At 51.2% G+C, this 20,891-nt stretch overlaps 1 protein-coding gene across 2 annotated transcripts in view; it reads right to left on the bottom strand.

Moving 5' to 3' along the window:
* LOC126545260 (uncharacterized) overlaps positions 1 to 20,891 on the bottom strand; it is a 165,286-nt gene that overhangs the window by 102,559 nt on the left and 41,836 nt on the right. For both annotated transcript variants that reach the window (XM_050193036.3, XM_050193037.3), the window contains exon 2: positions 18,092 to 18,341. In XM_050193036.3, coding sequence (XP_050048993.1) covers positions 18,092 to 18,341 — 250 coding nt within the window. The remainder of the gene's footprint in view (positions 1 to 18,091; positions 18,342 to 20,891) is intronic.

Genomic DNA, 20,891 nt, shown 5'->3' with positions numbered 1-20,891 from the left:
CCACATTTTTAGAACGCACTATCTTCGGGAATGGCCCGCGAAAACGGCCAGTTACCAGACAACATGCAGTCACAGAAAACTGGGTTGAACACGTCAAGAAAGCTTCGCATTAGAAGAAGGCGGCACTTGTGGATGAATACTGCCATATATGGGATCGTCCTCATCTTGGCATGCCTGTTGGCGCCCGAGTGCCTCCGTGGGAGGAAAGTGGGGATAAATTTTAGGAAAAGAAGTGTTCGCCGACGATCGCTAATGTGTGACAAAATTGAAAATTCGCTACACTGCATGGCGACGTGGTGGGTCGCAGGACCGACACGCACTCGCTGCTGCGCAACGGTGGCGGTAGTGGCGGCTGCTGCAGGCAGAGAGCGTTCCCGAAAAAGAACGAGTGGCCGCGGCTGGCGCCGCGCACCGGGAGGCCCTCGAAAATAGCGGCGCGCGATAATGAATCCAGGCGCGGCAGGGGGGGGGGCTGTACTCAGCAGCCGGGAAGACGACGCGGAAGTGCGCTTCCGTCACTCCACTGTGCGGCGCTTTCTCGAGGGCGACGTCACCTTTCGTACGGCTGGCAATTCTTGCAGGGAGGCGGAAAAAAAATCAGGAGGGGGGGGGGGGGGGGGGGCAAAATGTCGCGGGTTTGATTGTGGGTCGTCTTGCGCCGCGCCGCCTTCCTCGTGCATGGTCACTTATTTACGAGACAGGCGCGGACGCAGGAGGAATCAATGTCTGGACCACATCGGACCACGCCTCAAAGTTCTCCTGAACGCTTTCTCAAGATGGTAAACTGAATAGCGTCCTCGATATCGCAATTTGGGAAGCACAAGGGCGAATTACACACTGACACCACATCCTTCAGTGAATTGGGCAGTGTGCTTTCCGAACATTTAATTTTTAGTTCTTCTAAAGAAAACGTAAGATAGCGATAAGTCTGCTCTTCTGTTCAAATGCGGCCACGTCATACAAGCACTGGGTTCACTGAATGTGAATCCAGGGTTTGTGCAGTTTTGTACAGCCGATCCACACCGAACAAGCACAAATAAACACAAGCAAGCAAGCAAGCAAAGAACACCCAAGCCCGGATCTGAGAAACGGGAGACACAACTGACTCTCAGACGTTATCCGCCACGGTGTCGCCAATGAGCTCTGCAGCGACTCAAAAATGAGGCGCTGTCTCCGAGGGAGACAGACCAATGGAAAAGCGCCCACGCCCCGAGACGTCAGGGTCCGAGGTAAGCTGGCGTGGTAATCATACCACGTCTCTCATGCCAGCGTTGGTGCAGGCATCAAGACACCCTAATATCGCCGGTTTTCGGCGGGGGCCTGCGCTATAGGAAAGGATGTGTTCCCGGTACAGGAATATGGTCTCGAGCGGTAGGTGCCTAATCGCCGGAGCTGGAGGCGCGCCACAGCGCGACTGGCTGTGGAGGTCGCCGCATCTGCTTTCGCAGGACCGTGGCTTGACTCGGCGCGAGGGAGCTTGTATATCGGGGAGAGGCGAAGGGTCTACCGAAAGAAGGCTCGAGAACGCGGATACAAAAGAATTAACGCGGTAACGGTCAGTGTACAGCCCCGGAAGGGCGGAAAAGAAGCGAAAGAGTTGCCGGGCCGTGTCCTCTGGCTAACCCCATCAGCGCACCGACGACTCGTCGTACATTATTGGCGGCGCTGCTAGAAAGTACACGACGAGTGGTCCCTCCCATCAGCGAACGAAAACATCGCCGCGAAACACACTTGAACCTTGTCGATACGAACGACGAATCAAATAACCAAGAGACTGGACGAAAAAGAAGAGAACAACCAAAACGTCTTCCGCAAACACGCCTACCATGCACATCTTAAATACCGCGCGGCTTCTGGGTTAATGCGTGTGTATGCTCGGCCTAATGCTAGCCATATTATTATTATTTACAAGTGCACTAAATAATCATAGTAATAATTTACACGTGGACTCATCATGTGACTGTACACGTGGTGCACGGTGCTGAAAATCTGAAGGCGTGTTGTTATCATCGAGAAGTCCGTTTTAGCGTGGTACGCGCAATGCATTAATTTTCAAATGTCCAGCCAAGCATCTTTATGGCTAAGTATAGTATCCCAGCTGTCAGCTGACTACAATATGAGAGCGTTCACATGTCATAGCGCAGGATCATAAGGCAAGTAAGTTGCAGGCAAACAGCCATGCCCACCACAAAGATTGTTCGGTCCTACTTCAGCAATGACATCCAGTCCGGGAATCGACTCCGGAGGCTACAAAAATTAACGCGAAGTTACGCACCTGCTATGTCCTGCTCATTAAACGCTGCGTCACGTTGTCAAGAAGCCAGGAAAGTGAAACTGCGCTCACATTATGCCAGTCCGAATGCAGCGCTTAGCGGTGTTGGCTAATGCATCACTGTACTTCCACACCAGCGTAGCTGCGGTACCCCACATGGTCCTATGCACGAGTCATGGCTTCTACAATGTGCGTTACGGCACCAGGCGAGCGAAACACCTCGGAAACTAAACCGGTCTGTGAAGACTAGCACGTAAAACTTGAAGGCTTATAGCGACGGTCAAGGCTTTCACCTGAGGCCCGATTCGGGACATTCCGCCATTTTCTCCCAGGCGTGAAGTCTATAGGCGCGACGCGTACAAAAATGGCGCTGATGGGCCCGATTTCGCTTCCGTGACGTGACGCAAAGCAAACTTGACGTTTTGCCTAAGAAACTGTAACGAAGGCAATGACCCTCAGGACACTCAATGACGCAGCCCTATACTTGGCTGCCTGAGAAGCAGTCCAATATCACAGACAGCGACGTGCGCGCCCCAGGTAGCCGCTTGGACGAGGCGCTGCCACCTCTCGTTCACGTCGCTGCTTATTTGATCCGCCTGAGGAAACTTCAAGGCGCCGCCTTGCGTACAGGTAGTTTTTATATAAATTAGAAATGAGCCGTAGCCATACGCTCTGATGATGTGACTAGTAATTAATATTGATTACAATACGAAATCAGCAGTGCAAAGTGTATAAAGTAACGGACGATTGCTAATGTTCAACCAATGGTATTTCAAATAAACGCGTCTTTAAATACACATGCCTCTCGGCCGCCACTGCATATGGCCGTTTATAGCACACTTCGCGCGGCCACATTTCGCGCACCAGAAAATTATGGCGGAAAATCTCTGCAAAGGCGGCCCAGTGCAACGTCAAATTTACATTTACGAAGCAGCCCTTCCTGTGACGCTCCTCACGGAATATTCCTAAAGCCAATCAGCAAGCTGACATGGCGGCTTACTTAGACCGCCACCATATATTCGTGAAATTGCAGATACATTGCACGGGGTTCGGCACGCGACAGTTCACTTTCTGTTTAAAGCGCTAACGTCGCAATATATCTGCCAAGAAACAGACAAAAACATTATTCGCTAAAGTTGCGGCTAAACGTCACGTTTCGCCATCTTGAAGAAAACGCAAAATTGCGTTTTGCAAAACTTACGCTTCTTCCCGACACAAATTTCAAAACACGCGACCTCTCGACAGCCAATCAGAGAGTCAACATGGCCGAGAGTCAACATGAACAGCGAGTTCTGGCGCGCTGTGTCCGGTGCCGGATGAAGCGCTTCTCACAACCTGTTCATTGCAGGTAGCAACGTACACCATGAAAGCAGCCCAACAAGGGCCGGTTACACTGTAACAATCCATTTAATTTTCCATTGTTTGCATCCTTGAGCTCGGGCGCCTCTGTTATCAACGGGGATCGGCCACTTCGTGTGACGGACGTTAAGAATAACTAAATGGACACCTACAAACATAGGCCCCGGACGGCTTCCGGTTTTGCCCACTGACAAAGCCTGCTAAATTTAGTGGGCAAAGAAGGGCGTCTAGCAGTTAAAACCGCAGATTTTCAACACATTTCCCCTGTATACAGGATAAATTTTACAAGTTTGTCGTATACGTTATGCGAAATATAACTATTAGTCTTGAGGCACTCAGCGCTTTTTTTTTATCCGGAAAATGTACAAAGAGACTTGCATCGAAACAAATAAAAGAAAGCGCTTTTTGTCGCGGCATAGTAAACCAATAATTAGGCACGTCACCGGAAGTTTGTTAGGGCCGCAGGCTCGCATCTGTTATCGCGCCCGCGAAACTGCAGTTACAGGCGGGCATGAGTAAATAGCAGATTAGTGTTGTTTACAGCTAGTTTTTAAAGTATATTACGACGTGTTCTTGCGATGACTGTCGGATTGTTAAAAAAGCAGGTTATTTCGAGACAAAATGGTAATTTTTGCTGACCAAACTTCACAGAATAGCGGACGTGCGAATTTCCGCGACAATCTGCAGCAATATTATTAACACAAATCACTGATAAACTTCTTTTAATTGATATAATGTTAGAAGGCATGTTGTAAATGCAGAATTGAAGTCAGCCAGCACTTAAATAAAGCATGGCCTCTCACGCAAAAAAAGAAATAACTGAGCCTACAGGACAAGTTTCCAGAAATACGAACTCAAAATGTGCACCTCAAAATAGATTGTTGTTCCAGTTAACTGTCTACCGTAATGCATTTTTCCATGGGAACAGCAATGCATATCGCTGCAGATTTTGCATGTTTCTCGAAACTGCCACATACATGGCACTAAGCTTCTGGGAAAAAGTATGAGTGCTGGCAAACGACAATATTCTGCAAGCACAGCATGCCACCTACAAAGTAATTAAGTTAAGCCCGCCAGAGTCCGGGTTCTTCGCCCTCTCTGCGTGTAGGTACACTATCACTACAAATATTTTCACGCGATATAAAGATTCGATTCATAATCTCTACTGATAAATTACAGCTTACAATTCAATGAGTGCTGGTTAAAACAATACAACTTGTCAAACAGTAACTTTTTTCATTGACTACATATTTACATGCGGTTTTGTAAGTGTTCGTCACAAAACACAATGCAGACAATGATATGATTCAGCTTTTTATCTATTTCACTTTGACAGAAACAGCTGACTACATGATAAATAAGTCCACATATTTACTGGCTGAACGAAGTCTTACAAATTCACCTAAATTAGTTCAAATTCTACGCAAACTCGCCAGTGAGCTGGTGCGCTAACATGTATTTAAAAAACTCTTAAAAATTAAACTTTCCCAAGGAGTTTTCTAGGGCACCATAATAGCATGGTGTTGGCAAAGCCCAACGTTTTCAAGACGTGTACTCCAAATAAGATTTAGAAATGCATTTACAACGAAACTCTTAAGGGCTACTTTCCCCACTATCGTGTCCGCGTGCAGGAAAAAATCCCGAAGCTAGTGCAATGCCGGACCGACCCGCGGCGGAGGTGACGCAGACGTTAAGAGGAAGCTTTAGCTCGAGTGCTCCTATCTAAATACATGTAAAAGGAAAATTCATTTTCCTCGGCAACCACTGCACCAAATTTGACGAGGTTTGTTGCATTTACAATGAAGACTTAAAATCTAGTGACTGTTTCATTCGAATTTTTTAGTTAGGTCGTCAATTTTTTTATTAAAGATTGGCCAAAATAAAAAAAATTTCAGAAAACGAAGCTAGTGTTTCATGGGTGGTCTCAAAATGAGACTTATTAGCTTCGCTTGCTGTGTGCTGTGCTGTGTTTTGCGCATGTCGTTTCGGCAACATGCACTGTGCGTATCAGTTCATTTCTCATCGATCCCATCTGGAAGCAGCATGCTAGACGTGGCGCCAAGCAAACCTGCGCAGTTTTCATTAAGGAGACTCTCTCTCGCACATCCGACGCTGATGGCTGAATTGGAGGCTTATCTATAAATGCTGCATCAAAACTGCAGAGAATAAGCACAACAACGAGACATCCCTTCCTGTCTCAGAGAGCTGAATTCCATTCCCCTGCTTCCGTTCCCGGTGCGTGTTCCAAGTTTTTCTCGCCGACAACAGAAACTGCGCACTAGGCCGTGCTCGTGCGGGGGACGGCGCCCGCAGCGCAGACGGCGTGGCCGCCCTTCCAGGCGCGGCCATTGATCGGCGGCTGCGCAAGCGAGAGAAGCTCGCAAGCTCGCATGCCGCTGGGCGCCCCCTCCCGGACGGGTCCAATGCGCCTGCAGAGGGGGAGGAAAGGCAGTTCGGAGGGGGGCGGGGACACCGGCGCCTGTCGGCTGGACCGAGAAATACGGCGGCGCCGGACACGAAGCAGCGGCACGTTTCCGGCGGACGGCCTCCCGAATTCGGCATTTTCGTTCGACCGCCCGAATCCCCGCCATACGCCCCGTCCCCTTAATTCCATCGCTGCCTGGTGCCCGAGTCGAGCGGAGATACGCATTCCTGGCGCGCTCGCGTGCGCTCTGGCTCTGCCAAGAGAGTACGGCGGGGGGGCTTCCCCGCCACTCCGCGCAGCCTCGGTACGACGCGAACATTAAGACGCTGCCCCAGCTGTAAGCATGCGGCGCGGGCATGCCCGTTGGCGCACGAAGAGAGGGAGGGACTCAGCTCGGGGGTGAAAATATAAAACACCGCTTTGAAGGAAACGACCGCTGCGAAACCTGACCGGTACGCCCGCATCGTGCCGACACACAACGGCGGCGCGCTGCCCTTTTTCGCAGAAGCCGCAGGCTCGACGAAAACGTGGAAAAGTGGCTCGAGGAGCCCGCGTATTTCAAAAACCAAATCGCATCGCACTGTTCCGCGTCCAGGCCCATGAAATATGTCAGCTGAGCACCAGTACATATGAACAACCGCTAATGAGCGGCAAGAAATATGCGCTTTGGATCGACATGAAGACCCAGCCATACAAGGCCGTTTTGTACTTGGAACACTTTAAGCCATAAAGTTCGGTTTATTTCGGTTTCGTGACAAATTGCCCGTGTCTAGTTTTTTTTTTTTTTTTTTTTTGGGGGGGGGGGGGTAAATTGCTTTTTACGTTACTATAACACCTTGGTAACTACAGTCGCTGCTGTTCGCAGCAGGCACTGAATTCGCTACCCTTCCACTCTCCTCTACAACACACACATTAACAGTCTATCATACTGACGGAAAAAAGATAAAAAAGAGCACCATGGTAAGAAGAGCAAATATGGAGGCTACATTCAAGTTTCGTAACACGTCGTCCGATAACATACACGCCAACGTCAGTATTAGACTATAGGCGACCCACCTGGTTTAATATTGTCCATGCGCGAGACACTAGCGTCGCAGGATGACGCGCTGGCCCTGAACGAAACTCTCGTGCGCCCGAGATCACGCTTCAGCCGTACGATTGTGTTCAAATGCCAAATACATACAAGGTGCGGATGAAAGCGACGAGGGTGCTATCATCCGTGCGAAACAGGTGAGCGCGCTTTACGCAGATTTTTTTTTTTTTCAACGTGCCCTCGGCTGCCAGGTAACCCTGTTCGATATTTGTTTTTTAACCCCGATTTGCTTCACGCACCGTAGTCATCCGTTCCTGCCGCTGTTTCGCTGCGAAACTCTTCGATACAATGTGAATGTACAAGCTCCCCAACCCATACCACGGCAAGCACATCCACACGCGGTGTCTTAGCTGGAGTAAAGCCCCTCCGCACACGTAAGCGGCGGTGGCGAATGGCCAGAGGGGCTTTAAGCTGTAGCAATGCGGTGCGGAAGTGGCTAAAAAGGAAGAGTAAAGCGGAACGGAGCACCTAGCGAACGAGCGTAGGGCCCGAGCGTTGGTTAACACGGCAGTCAGCGGATTGCGCATGGGGGCGCCATGGGCGTGTGCGCCACTGAGGAACTGACGATAGGGTTGGGTTTCCCCAAGAGACGAGCGTACAGGAACTAAGAAAAAAGAAAATACTGAAGTGGACGACAGGGTCCAGGCACCGAAGCGTACAGCAGGCAACGAGACGCGAGTCACGGCACGTTCAGCGCGCTGAAGCAGGACAGTCGACCGCGACGCCGGTCCTCGGATGGCGGCCCGCACAGGAAACGGCCGCTCGGCCGGCATGCACCGGATACGGACCTGAAACGCCTGCGGGCCAGCCCTCATCACACACCCCGATCCTGCTGCCCTCCGCCGCGACACAATGGTGCATTCGCGCGGGCCACAAGAGGCGCCCGCGCGATGGCACGCAAGCTGTGTGCCAAACACAGCCCGTCACCGAGCAGAGGTCCAAACCTGCGATGACTTGGCAACGCGAGCCACGCGCCTTCAAAACTGGCAACGGTTGGATAGTACGACGGAAGCACAAAATCAGCACAAAGGCACAAAATAAAATGCGCGGATAAGCATGCGTATAAGATAAACTAGAATAATTGTGATCCACTCGAGAGTACACCACGAAGCCAAAAATGAAACGCAATACGGGTTTCTCACAAATAAAGCTTCGCTGTTGAAGGAAAATTCATCCTGGTCCGGTGGTCGAGCCCGCAGACGCACTTCCGGGGCGGTCGCTCTGCTATCTGAGCTAGGCCAGGAGTATGGCAGATCGCAGTGCGGAAATCCGCTAAGTGGAGGAAGTTTCCGGAAAGGGAATAATGGCCATCCACCCGAAAGTGAAACGAAGCTATTAACAAGATAGCCTGGTGGCTTCTCGGCAACAAACGAGGGTAGCCGCTTCTAGGGTGGATTACAATTATACCGTTTCATTAGACTTGCTCCACTTTGCCGATTTCCGCGCAACTAATTTGCCATATAAGGTAAATAAGACAATGCGTGGCGCAGCTCATACTCTATTATAAGAATGGCACAGGTAAAATCTGGATCAGAAGCCGAACACGTCAAACTATAGCACTGGCTAGACAAGTTTTGACACAGCGGTTCGAGCACGACGGCGTATCGCGTGGCCTCCGAGATTGCAACGGCGCGCACCTGAGCGTCCTCGGTTGCCACGGTATTGTCTACAAGCTGCATGCCTGTAAACAAAGAGGACGCTGCAGCGCATACTGTAGAGGTATAGAGATTAATCTAACCTGGAGGGTTATTACAGGAGAGTTATATAACAGATTTGTCAAGGCCCGAAGGAAATTTAGGTCACAAATCTACAAGAATAAAAAACTGGGCCAGTTGGACTACGCTCACGATGTAGCAGCGCAAGGAACAAACAAGATAATGGTGCCCCCTTTATTTTTTTTATTTTTTCCTGCCTGTTCTCTGCGCTGCTACACATCGTACGCATAAATTTCGCTTTTGGCAAGGTAACCACTCCGGCAAAGAAGGGCACCCTTATAGATATCTCTAAATGAAAGAAAAGCACCTAGTTAGGGCGTGACAAACGTATACGCAAAAAGGAGTCGACGCATGCCGACCCCCCGCTCCTTCTTTGTCCGCGGACTCGAACGATGAAGGCTCATCCACGTGAAATGCAGCGTGAAATTCCGGTGTATACATACGGGGGCTCGAAAGGGTGGCGAGTGGGAGCGAGGGGCACTATGGACGGTCTGCGTAGGTCGACGTTAGCATTCACGTCAAGTGGCGTCTCACTGTAAAAACTGCCGCAACTACGCTACTATTGCCACTACTACTGACCACCCTACACTGCTACCAGAGCTTAACTCCTAGACTGACAATGACGCAAAGGACGGTCACAACAACAGCAGCATTCGTACTGGAATGGACCAGCCGCAGCTCTTGCAAGCTCTTGCCCTTCGCGCCCACAGTCATCGCGCGTCCTTGCATTTTGGGAGCAGGCGAAGCGGCGGATGCCCCGGCGATCGGCCACGCCCCGCGCGGGGATCCAAAGTGACTGGCTAATGAGGCAGCTCGTCTGCTGCGCCAAAGCGCTCGCCTCCCGCTGCCGACAATGGGCCGACGGTCACCTGTGCCGGCGTCGTTAGCCGAAAAAGCGCGCGGCCGCCGCCGGACCAAATGGGTTTCCGATGTCCTCACGCTTAATGGCGCTTCCCAATGCCACGGCCGACGTCACTTTTCGGGTATTTCTCTCTCTCCGTGATTTGCGGATATGCCGACTGCCAACTGCTCGAGAGAAGCTGCGGCTCAGCCCCGCGGCACAGCTGGTGATGGAAGGAAGGCGCAGCAGCCAGCAATACGAACTGCTGCACCCCGGGGGGATCAAGGAGCTGCTCTGCAGTTCTGTCAGCCTACTGAGTAATTAACTGTTTATTCGCAAACTATAGTGAAAAAGGTGGGATGCTGGAAGAAAAGCGTGTGACCGCAGCTGAGAGAAGAACGGCGAACGAGGGGAGATCAGGTTGTGGAGCAAAGATGTCATAAAATTAATGAAAAAAAAGAACAGTGTGGTGTGAATTTCCTCCCTTCATTTCCTCAAAATTTCTTGCAAGCAGTTAAATTTGAAATATTTCTTTGATGCAACTGTTCAGCTTATGATGTGCTTTAAAAGTGAATACATATAACTGTGTTTTTCTAAGAATTTAAAAGCTTACGGTTATACGGCGTCGAAGCAGACGAACTTAAAAGAGTAAAGGAGGTAGATTTATTACGATTCTTTAAAACTCTAGCAGATGGATTTCGCTAGATCTTGCGAGTGTGTTCATTGCAACTTCAAGGAAAAACTAACTATACCTGGTAACTATGTCGGGGTTTACATCGTGTGATCCCAACAACACCATTGTGTTTTGCGTCGTGACATTATATATATATATATATATATATATATATATATATATATATATATATATATATATATATATATATATATGAAGCTAGATCAATAATTCTTGTCCCCAGAACGTACTGAAAACCGCTAAATCTACGGATAGCGCTCCGAATTTCGGATCGCTAGTTCTTGGCTCAAATCTGATAGCAACTGCTGCATTTCAATTGTACACTTTAGCACTACTTCTACAAAAAATGTACAATGAGCACAGATCCACTGTAAAAATCGTAGGAACACACACACACACACACACACACACACACACACACATAAACGTTCCAAGGTATTGGTCCATTTTTTTCCACAATTCACGCATTGCTAGTGGCATCTTTGTTATGGTCATACAGCGTAGTTAATTAAGCATACTTCTAGGAAGCGCAGCACATACGCACGAAACGAATCAGCATAGTGACAAGATGCGTTCGGCATAGTTCGGCGCTCCAGCACTCGCGATAACTAATGGGACAGGCGGCTATGCTAGTGCGTTTCTTCGTGCAGCGGTTTTCGAGTCCGAAGCGAGTCACGCCAGTCGAAGATGAGGCACGGCAGATGCAGAGAAGTGGAAATATTCCACCGGACCGCACCCAGGCAGCGACGAGGGAGAGCGAGCCTCGCTCTCCCCCACAGAACGTTCCCACGCGGAGGCATCGATCGGAGTCCATGCCCCGTTCAGTGCACTGCCCGGCGCGCGTTGCACGCCGTACGGTACCAGAGCAGGCACATACGTTGCCGCGCTGGGGTAGCCACTGAATGCGTGTACACACTTGACGCGAAAACAGGGCTGAAAAATGCGATATTTTTAAGGAATTTGAATTCTGCTCGAGACCAACTATTTTCCTCCTCCGTCATCACCGGGTTCGATCATTAGATGCGGCGGATGAGGAGGACCGAACGAAAAGAAGCAGATGCTTGCCACTCTATACGAACCTGTCCAAACTTGTAGCAGGAACGTTCCGTATTCTTTTGCAAACCGACGGTTTGCTACAATGCAATTAATGGCATATATCCAGATATGTTCCTCGTGTACACGATAAAAGGCGCCACAAAACACTTCTTGAATAGATGCAGAACTCGGGCCTTACAGTATGCACATTAAACATCATGCCATATAACAAAGCATTCACCGAAAAAAAAAAGAATCAAGAATAATAGGAGTATATTATATAGCTCGTCCAAAAAAGAGCGGTTCAGACTTGGTGGCTTCGAGTGCAATACGAGGTGAAGTGACGGAGATAGCCCAGGCTATCCCAAATGCTAGGACGGCTCGCAACTCGGACACTGTTGCCGCAGAATACGCTACACCAGGAGATACACGAGCTCCCTGGCGTTGACGAGTGCACCGACTGCGCGACACGACAAGAAGCGCGCGCGTGCTTCACACAGAGACCCCGCGACGGGAGGCGGTGTGCGACTGCCGAGGACAGGCATACGCTGCGTTGCGCAGCGCCATAAAATGAGGAGGGAGGGGGCGGTGGTGCCGAGGGCAGGTAGCCAAGAGGGGCGAGAGCGCTTACATTGTCTTCCTGACGGAGGAGGACACCCCTTCCTCGGGGCGCCCCCGGCACGACTCATCGCCGCTGGACGTCCAGCAGCAGCGGTCCAAGTGCGTGCCGCCAGCTGACAATCAGCGGCTGGCCGCTGACCAACGCAATAGCAACGGTGGTCGCCAAAAAGAGGAGGGGGGGGGGGGGGGGGCGACAAGGCCTCGACCTGGCGGTGTGCAGAAGGAAGCGGAACGCCGATGACGCCGCACGTGTCGAAAGTCGGCGCGCAGACAACGGACGGGGGGGGGGACAAGCGGGCAAAACGAGCGTATACGTCGGCGCTGCAGCGAGAGGGCTGCGGGGCCGGCTGGTGCACACGCGCGGTTGGTGTCTGAGAGCAGCAAAGACGAGACTCTGGGAGAGATCAGTAAGCACTCCAGCTCGGACACATTCTTGGGAGCGCTGGAGAGCCCGAAAGTTTCAAGATGAGATGTGATCGAAAATGGTGCCGCACGACGGCGAGGATGGCCAGATGTGGCGGCGCCATGCTGCATAGCAGAAAGAACTGCATGCGCCCATCTCGGCGAGACTACGGCAGATACGTAAATGAGCGTGTGGCCGAGGTGTTAATTCCGGATTTCCATTTTGGGGATGAATTATGTCGACGCTGTTGTCGTCATCATCATCTAGGATGCTTTTACCAAATGTACTGACGGGAAAGTACTTGTCAAGATAGTCGGCCAGAAAAATAAAGGACCTGCTCTCTGTAGTAATGCAGTAACATTAAACTTAACGTGCTAGGCTATAGGTTTTGCTACACTGTACCTCCACAAAACTACCACATTTGCGGTGGTCACTTCGTTTTCTCGATGGCTCGTATAATGTTGACTTAGTAGAGAGAGGAAACGTTCGGGACGTAATACAGGCCAGAAGCGTGTGCTGTCTAAAATGAGCGGGCTTGTTCCTCGCAAAATCCACCAGCATGGAAGCACCAACTTCGACCCAACTCGCCGTCGTGTCTTCGAAAGACAAAGCCCTGTCAACGGCTTTAAAACTCCGACGTACCGCCTAATGGTCTTGTAAAAGTCGCGTCCGCGCACATTCCGTATAGGTTGAAACAGCGGAGCCTTAATTATGCGCATACAGCGGCCCTACACACGCCACGCGAATGTCAATCCAGCGAAGTATCAACCCCGACGCTTCTTTCATCGGCGAGTACAACAGGCAGTTTTACTTAACATTCAAAAGTTGAGCATTGCAAGAAAGGTGCGCCGTAGCGCTTCGGTATATTCGTCAAAGCCATATCAGCTGACGTAACGCACTTCGCTGATCTGGTCACCAAGCGATCAGTTTCTGCACACCGCAACGTCTCCGCAGACCTGCACTGCCTTCCGTGCAAACCGTGTCGAACGCCGCGTCACGCTTGCCATATGGAGGCAAACTGGGCCACCCCCGTCCCGGGACGACTATAGTGCTTCAAGTCAGCGGGTGCAAAAAGGACTAATGCAGATTTTGCAATCGCTCTCTTAATATCTCGCTGACGTTGCGACATCGCTGTTTGTCATCCAAAGCTACAATTATTAGACAAGCCAGAGTAACTTCGGGGAAATGCACATGTGCCAATCATAATTAGCAGCCTTATGCGGATGAATAGCACAAATTAAAAGCGATTCGCTAACAGAATCACATTCCATATATGCTGCTTTACAGTTTTCTTTTTTTCTTTCCTTTTCCTCCACAGAAACGAATTCCTGCGCTTTGACGAATCATTCGACGTCTTGTGAAATACTGCATACCCGCCGTGGTGGCGTATAGTAGACAGTTTTAGTTTAGCGTACGCTAAGCAGCGAGCGTTTATGACAGTTTTAGTTGGACGTTCCGCAAAGTCAGCTGAATAGAGGTGCATAAGGCGCGACTGGCGTGTTTGAGCGTGGTTTGCAGTGCCACCCGACGTCGCCAAAATCAATTACGTTTTTTTCTATCAAGCCAAGCCAAGCGATACCATAGCCGAAAGCAGCATGTTCGTGAGTTTACTGGCCTCGTTCACAGCGTGCTGCTTCTTGTATTGCGATCGCTGCGATGTGTACTGCGAATAGCTCTAGGCATGCCGAAAAGCATTCTTAGTGATCATCGCCTCCTGTCTGCGCTAACGTGGGCGGAGATCGACGACCTCACGCTGGCGCGTGTACCGCCACGGCATCTGAAAGGGGACTACTCCATAGACGAGCTGGAATATTAAATTAGGCGCAGCCGCGAGTCAGAGCTGCTGAGGTACCGTTCACGTCAAGCGCTGCTGGATATTGGAAAAATCGAACAATCTTTGTTTAGACAGCAGTTTCAATTCGAGAAGGACGATATTACAGAACTGCTCTCTGCGCTGAGAGTGCCCGAAGAGATCGTCAGCGCTGTGTTAATTGTGTTAATTATTGCAGAAACGCATGTGAGTGTTGAAAGGAGCGCTGAAATATCATTGCTGGCTTACACAGGATATTTCTTGGGTAGTTTAGATTATTGTGCAAGTGAGCACAGCATGCATATTCTTTAGTACATTACAGTTTGTCGTGCTAAAATTGGCGAGAACAATGTCTGATGTGGAGGATACGTAGAATCTGTCCTCTTATTGGAAGTGACTATTTATTATTGTGCCTTTATGTCGTTCTTTCACTGAGCGGCGATACTAAGCAAGTGTATTTGCATAGGAAGTTGTGTACAGGCTTATCTGTCACCAAAACCCAGAGAATAAATTTCCTGGTACACGCACTGTGGTGCTTCATGCCAGTACTAATAGCTGCAGATGATTATGGGATAAAATGGCAGCAGCAACTAACTAAACAGCCACAAATTACATACTCCAAATGTCTATGGCGTCGAGCTATTACGCCGAAGGGCGCGGGACCGAATCCCGGCCGCATTGCGATGGCGTTCTGCCCACTTGCGAATCGTTGTGTCGCACAGAATGAGTTTTAACGAATGCAAAGATAAGACACTCACGTGCGAACACACCCCGCAGTGGCCGATATGCCGTGTACACGACGTGTATACTCGTCCCCGACAATAGCGTCCAAGACCGTCTGACTATATGTATACCGGCGCAGAACTTGCGACGGGTTAGGCACTCACGTATATAGCGGTGTCGTCTTGCGTGCGCCGCGTCCGAAGTACGCTTGAAATAAAATCACTATGTTTAGGTACGCGTCGTCGTTCTTTCCGTCGACAAGATACACTCGCGATAGCTGACACGTCGGGAACAAGTGACAAATGCCGTAGCGAAGCCTTGTTGCCTAGCTGTAGCTATCTGGCGACGGAGAAAAAAAAATACGCATACGTGCACAAAAGCCACCGTTATGCGCTGTCTCAACGCGACGTGTTTGCTATGCATGAGAACAAAGAGAATGCTGGCACCTATTTTTACTGGAGTAACTGCTTGTCGCAAAGTGAACCGCAGTTTAGAGAGTTGTAGTACTCCGCAAAAAAGTACGTTCGCTCCTGGGCTCGAGCATAGCGAACGTACTGCAGCGAGGAGTCAAATATGAAACAAGCAGAGACTCATGCAGAAAGGGTTGCGAGAACTCGCTCCGTTTTTGGAGTTTGTAATAGGAGGCTCTCATGAGAGCCCAACCTGAGAAGTGCAGGTGCTTTTGCGGATGCTTGATCACAAGACTTGCTAATAGTACTGCGCAAAAGTATTTCGCACTTGCATGGACCTGCTCTCGGTGAAGAGACAGACCGAGCGCGTATCCACGAAAGAGCGCCCTCGGCCAGCCAAACTGAACTATGCCAGTCTCAACGCGCGCTGCCGGCCTCCGGCGTAGGCTAGCCTATGGAAGGCCTGCAGCGGGGCCTACCGGACACAGTATTTCCTGCGAGCCTTGACCCACACGCGGCGGCGGTGGAGCTGCGTGCGCGGCAGTTCCCCCGGCACAGTGGCCCAGGCGCCCTTCGTGACCGGCGCCGCAGGAAACGCTACACCGGCCAGCGTGAGTGACCTTCGGGCGCGTAGGCTTAATGGCCGTGCTTTTGGAACCAAGCTCACACTATCCGCCGACTGAAAAGGGTTTTTCGGGCGCCTACAGGCGTCCTCTGCCATCGCCAGGAGACCGAATTTCGGTTAGGTATAGGTCAACAGGCGGAGAGGAGAGGACAACACGGCCGCCGCATCGTGCCCGTTCCCTTTAAGAGCGAATAACTCCGCGGGAAAAAAAAAAAAAAAAAACTCCTTGTGTTCTCCCCTTATGGTATATGGGCAGCCAAATGAATTTGTCATACATCCACCCCTGCCGCCACAAGATACGAAGCATGAGCACGCGACAAAGTCGCGTGTACGGAACTTGTGTTCACGAAACGCCCCGCGCACATGCATGTAGAACACTTAGTGCGTCGCCATAGCATCAGCACCACTGATGCCCGCGAGTATGTATACTTCGATTACACTTCGTTACATGCATAGCTTTTATGTCTTCTACAGAGTCTGAGCGCGGTCAGAGTTCTGCCTCTACCCCTTGCAGTACTGATTAATGAGTGTGTAGAACAAAAGGCATGTTCATAAGAACTGCACTACTTTAACAAAAGTAGCGCAGAGCGCACCGTGCGATGGTTAATGGCGAGCGGACGCAAGACTCACGTATTCCTTCTTACTTGGCAAGACCGTCGGAGATTTTAACTCGCGGGACTGGTTCCGCTAGGCGCATATTTCTTTTCCTGACCATCGTATGCAGGTGCGAGTATTTCCTCATGGCATATAAGGGTAACCGAAAAATGCAACCGACCACCGAGGCGAGAGTTCGGACTGGTCACTCCACTTCTCGCATTCGGAGTCTTTCCTTGTCTGGAGGATTTCGCGGAGCTCTCAGATTCGCCGTCCTGTTTCGATTTTCGCAGTGGGCAGTCACCGACTCCTAAAGATCGGCTCAAACGAGAAAATATGCCGGAATTCGGCAGCCTACAGTGCAGCAAAGAAGGTTGCTTGGCTTGTGCTGGACGCGAAGATATATCCTTCGAGAAGTCATGGATCGGATTCGAAACGGGGGTCACAAGATCACCGAGACAAAATCTATATATACCCCGTCTCACTAACTCCGTGCATGTGCGGCGAAAGCTATTGGCCACGTGAGCCAACCACAGAAGAGAAGCACAAACCCGCGCGACGCAGCTTGAATGAGTGCTCCACGTAATTAGTACCGCACAATGGAACGGTCGGCTGGGAAACGCCTTCCTCCTTTATCTGTAACAAACAGCTGGCTCGTGCTTATTGGCGACGGGGAAAAACAGCTTGAAACACCTAAGGGCCCGGGGATCGTTCGTGGCATTTGCAAAGCTCAGAGCACGTGTACAATCGCAACGCAGGTAAGATAATCTAGTGTCTGTATATATATATAGTACCACGTGTTCAGCGCTCGCACACACTGACCGTACCGAAGTAGCCTCACTGTCATTCAAGCCAGAGGCGCAGGCATGACGCTTCTTTCTCTCTTTTTTTTCTCTCTTTATTAAGCCCATTACCATTTTGTACGTCTCCCTTAAGACAAATCACGAGGCTGTTTGTGCTAATAAAAACACATTTTAAGAAAGGCAATCTTTCAAAGACTATGGCCTCGGCCTCCCGCAACAGCGACGTTACGGATGTCCCGTTATATCGGGTGTGGCAGGTCACTGGACAGACACGACGAATCACGCGAAACAAGTGTCATCAGCTGCATGCAGGCAAACATGTGCATTTGCGGCACCACCGTCACTTTACCACAGCACTGAAAAAGCCTCGCCAAATTTATGCAGCGCCAGGGCTGGTCTGCTCAGTCTAGGGTTGGCTATCGTAGGTTTACACCTCTATAGCCTACATCGGCTATATAGGTTGTTAGCTTCGAAAGGAGGGGTAAAATCTGCTTAAACGGGCCAAAAACTCGGCCTCTCGGATGTTATAGCGTGGAGCAACGTCAAGTTTCGTCCCGTCCACACGAGTAGGCCAGGCCTGAAGCTGCTACGGCGAGAACCGTGCCACGACATCCACCAGCTGACTGCGTACGCGAGTGAAAGGGCAGCGAAGCGTAGAGAACACGCACCTGGCGGAGGAGGCGGCGCTGCACGACGGTGTCCCCGCAGGTCGTAGCCCCCGGGCGAGGCCCTGTGCACCATGGGCGCCGCCGCCGCGTAGCCTGCTCCCGCAGGCGCCGACATGCTCGCCGGCGGCTCGAGCAGCAGCGGCTCGGAGGCCGGGCTGCGGCGTCCGAACGGCGACGCCGCCGCCTCGCCGCCCGCCGCGCCGCCGCCCGCCAGCAGAGCGCCGCCCGGCGAAGCCAGCTGCCGGATCTCCTGCGAAAGAGCAGCGCGTCACGCTCGGCCGGCTGCGCAGTTCGATGCCCCACGTGTCTGCAGCACGCGCGGTCGGCTGGGAAACGCATTTCGGCACACGCACTTTATGAAGGAGAAGACACGTCAGCATCTCCGTACGCTCTTGACAGACAAAAATCCCAGTGGGAAGGAAAAAAAGAAAATTACAACATACATTCGTGCCCTGGCACCCAGAAAAGTAAAGGCGCGAAGCGAAACCCGCGACACTTGCTGCTCATGAAGGATAACGCCCCTCGCGATACCGTTGAAATACGGTGGCAAACGGGAAAAGACAAATGCGGAAGCGGAATAGTTGCGGTAGTTGCCGGTTTCTCTTTTGCTGTGGCCAAATTTGGCGAGCAGGCTGTGCTATACCGGTCGGGTTCTACGACCTTTCGCGTAAACGTGACACGCACTTCCGCCCCGTTTGGGAGGGAGGCGAACCCCGACCATGCTCCGAGCCAACAAACGGGGATGTGCGTCGCACGGCTGGCTCATCTGATGGAGGGCGCAAGCCGCAGGTGCCATCGGCCGGCCACCAGCGATAATATACACACGCGCGCTCCGTGGCCACCGACCGCCACGTCAGTGCACAGTGCACCTAGCAACACAGTGTACTTAGGTCGACCGGAACAAGGCTGCCGCATGCGTACCTGTGCACTTCCGTGTGCCCACGCTGCATCTCCGCCTTGCAGGCTGTGCAAACGTCGGCGAGTATAAGTTTTAATGCCTTTCGTGTTACGTAAACTTCCGCGGCCACCTGTACCGTAACGGGGTATATGTCACAGCACCAATCTTACTATACATCAGACGTTGTACAAATGTGCTAATTTTAGGAAATGCGATGGACACGCCAAGCATATGAATTCATCTTTATTTTCCTTTGCCTTCCCAGCAGCGCGCAAGTGATTCCCTCATGCAGATGTTAGCAAACATTCAACATCACTAAACAGATAATTAATTACGGTTCCTAGAGGGTGCACGCAGCCTGTGCCTGAAGAGCCGCCTGTGTATGCTATCTGGGTTTGCAGATACGTGTTTCATTATACTCCATCACGAGTCGCTCATGCTATATTCGCTCATGTTTTGAATGTCGGTGCGTATAAACCACCTTGCAATAAACTGTAGTTAAAATTAGAGCTTGTATATTTGCTGTTCTGTTGTCTGCGTCCCCATATTTTGCGTTATACTACTATGAATCTGCAAAGGCTGCCACGCAGAATCTCACGGGCACCAACACAAACGGTCTCTAAATAAATCCCTCGGGGCGCTAAAGCTGTAAATGCGAGAGGAAACAAAAACACTGCGCCACCGGTCCGCGCTGGCAAGAGTGGGAACAGCTGTCAAGGGAAAGGAACGCGCTGCCAAATGAAGGAGGGCGAGGATGTGAAACCGTGCACACGAGATGGACTCAACTAGATGCGCATGCGCACTAGCATGCAACGGAAGCACACTCAGTGCTAAAGTAGTTCTGCACAGTGCTACGAAATGTGAAACCCGTCGGAAATCCCCAGGAAAATTTCGTCTCTGAAGGTTGGAAGGATGCGGGTGTTTGCGGTACTTTTTGACGTGACGACTTCACAAGAAATTTTTTGAAACCCACTATTTCAAACCGCTTCCATTTCCCCAATGAGGTCTTTCTTCGTGAACGCAGCTGCACTGATGACGGCTATCTGCCCAGCGCTACGCGACAGTTGCGTTACAAGCTTTCATAATAAATAGGTTTCCTCGAATTTCCTTCCGATACCTCTTCATGCAGCGAGCCCGGCCACTCGAAAAGCGTATTTCTGTTTCTGTCTGGGGTATCTGCTGGATCGAAATGTGGCGCCTGTAAAGCTTATCTCTTCCGAGGCTAAATGAATGGGACCCACAGAAACAAGGGGCATCATATCGAGTGCGCAGGCGTCAGCTACCACCGCTTAGCGGCGTACTACCGGGACAACAGGCGCGGGCATGCAGCGGATACTTTTTTGAACGCCATTGTAGCTGCACACTACACAAAGGCAACCGACAAAGACCGAAAGGCGTGGAAAACTGCACGGGCCGTTGAAGGTCCCGCGCGAGTGTGCAGGGTCGCTATTTGCCGATGTCTCGGGCACTGGAAGCGGCAACAAAGGGCTGCTGCCGCCGCCGGTTCCTAAAATCCACGAGCGAGTGTTTACACACGCGGCGCCGCAGTGCTGGGGTTTGGAACGCGCGTGCGCACAATGAGAGCCGCCCAAGGACTAAGCTGCCGCGGCGCATTGTGAAGAAACGCGCCGGCACAAATCTGTTTCGAAACGTTATCGCGCTAACGCTCCTCCCCCACGTAGCGCCCACCCCTCCTCGGCATTTCTTTCCCAAGGCTAGCGCGGCGAGAGTGCGGCCGGTAGATCTAGCCAGGCAAGGTGACGCCATGCGAGGCCCTCGGGGAGACCCCCTGGAAACTCGGCGAAACCTCGCTGCGCAACGGTCGCACGCAGCTGATGCGAGCTGCTGCGCGGCGAAGTTGGCGTGCGAGTGCGTACGCAAGTTTGGCGTCGCCCGTTTCCG

The sequence above is a fragment of the Dermacentor andersoni genome, chromosome 1 (genome assembly GCF_023375885.2).
Source record: "Dermacentor andersoni chromosome 1, qqDerAnde1_hic_scaffold, whole genome shotgun sequence".
Classification (NCBI taxonomy): Eukaryota; Metazoa; Arthropoda; class Arachnida; order Ixodida; family Ixodidae; genus Dermacentor; species Dermacentor andersoni.
The sequence above is the reverse complement of the archived record's forward strand: the minus strand, read 5'-3'. Positions and strand labels throughout refer to the sequence as shown.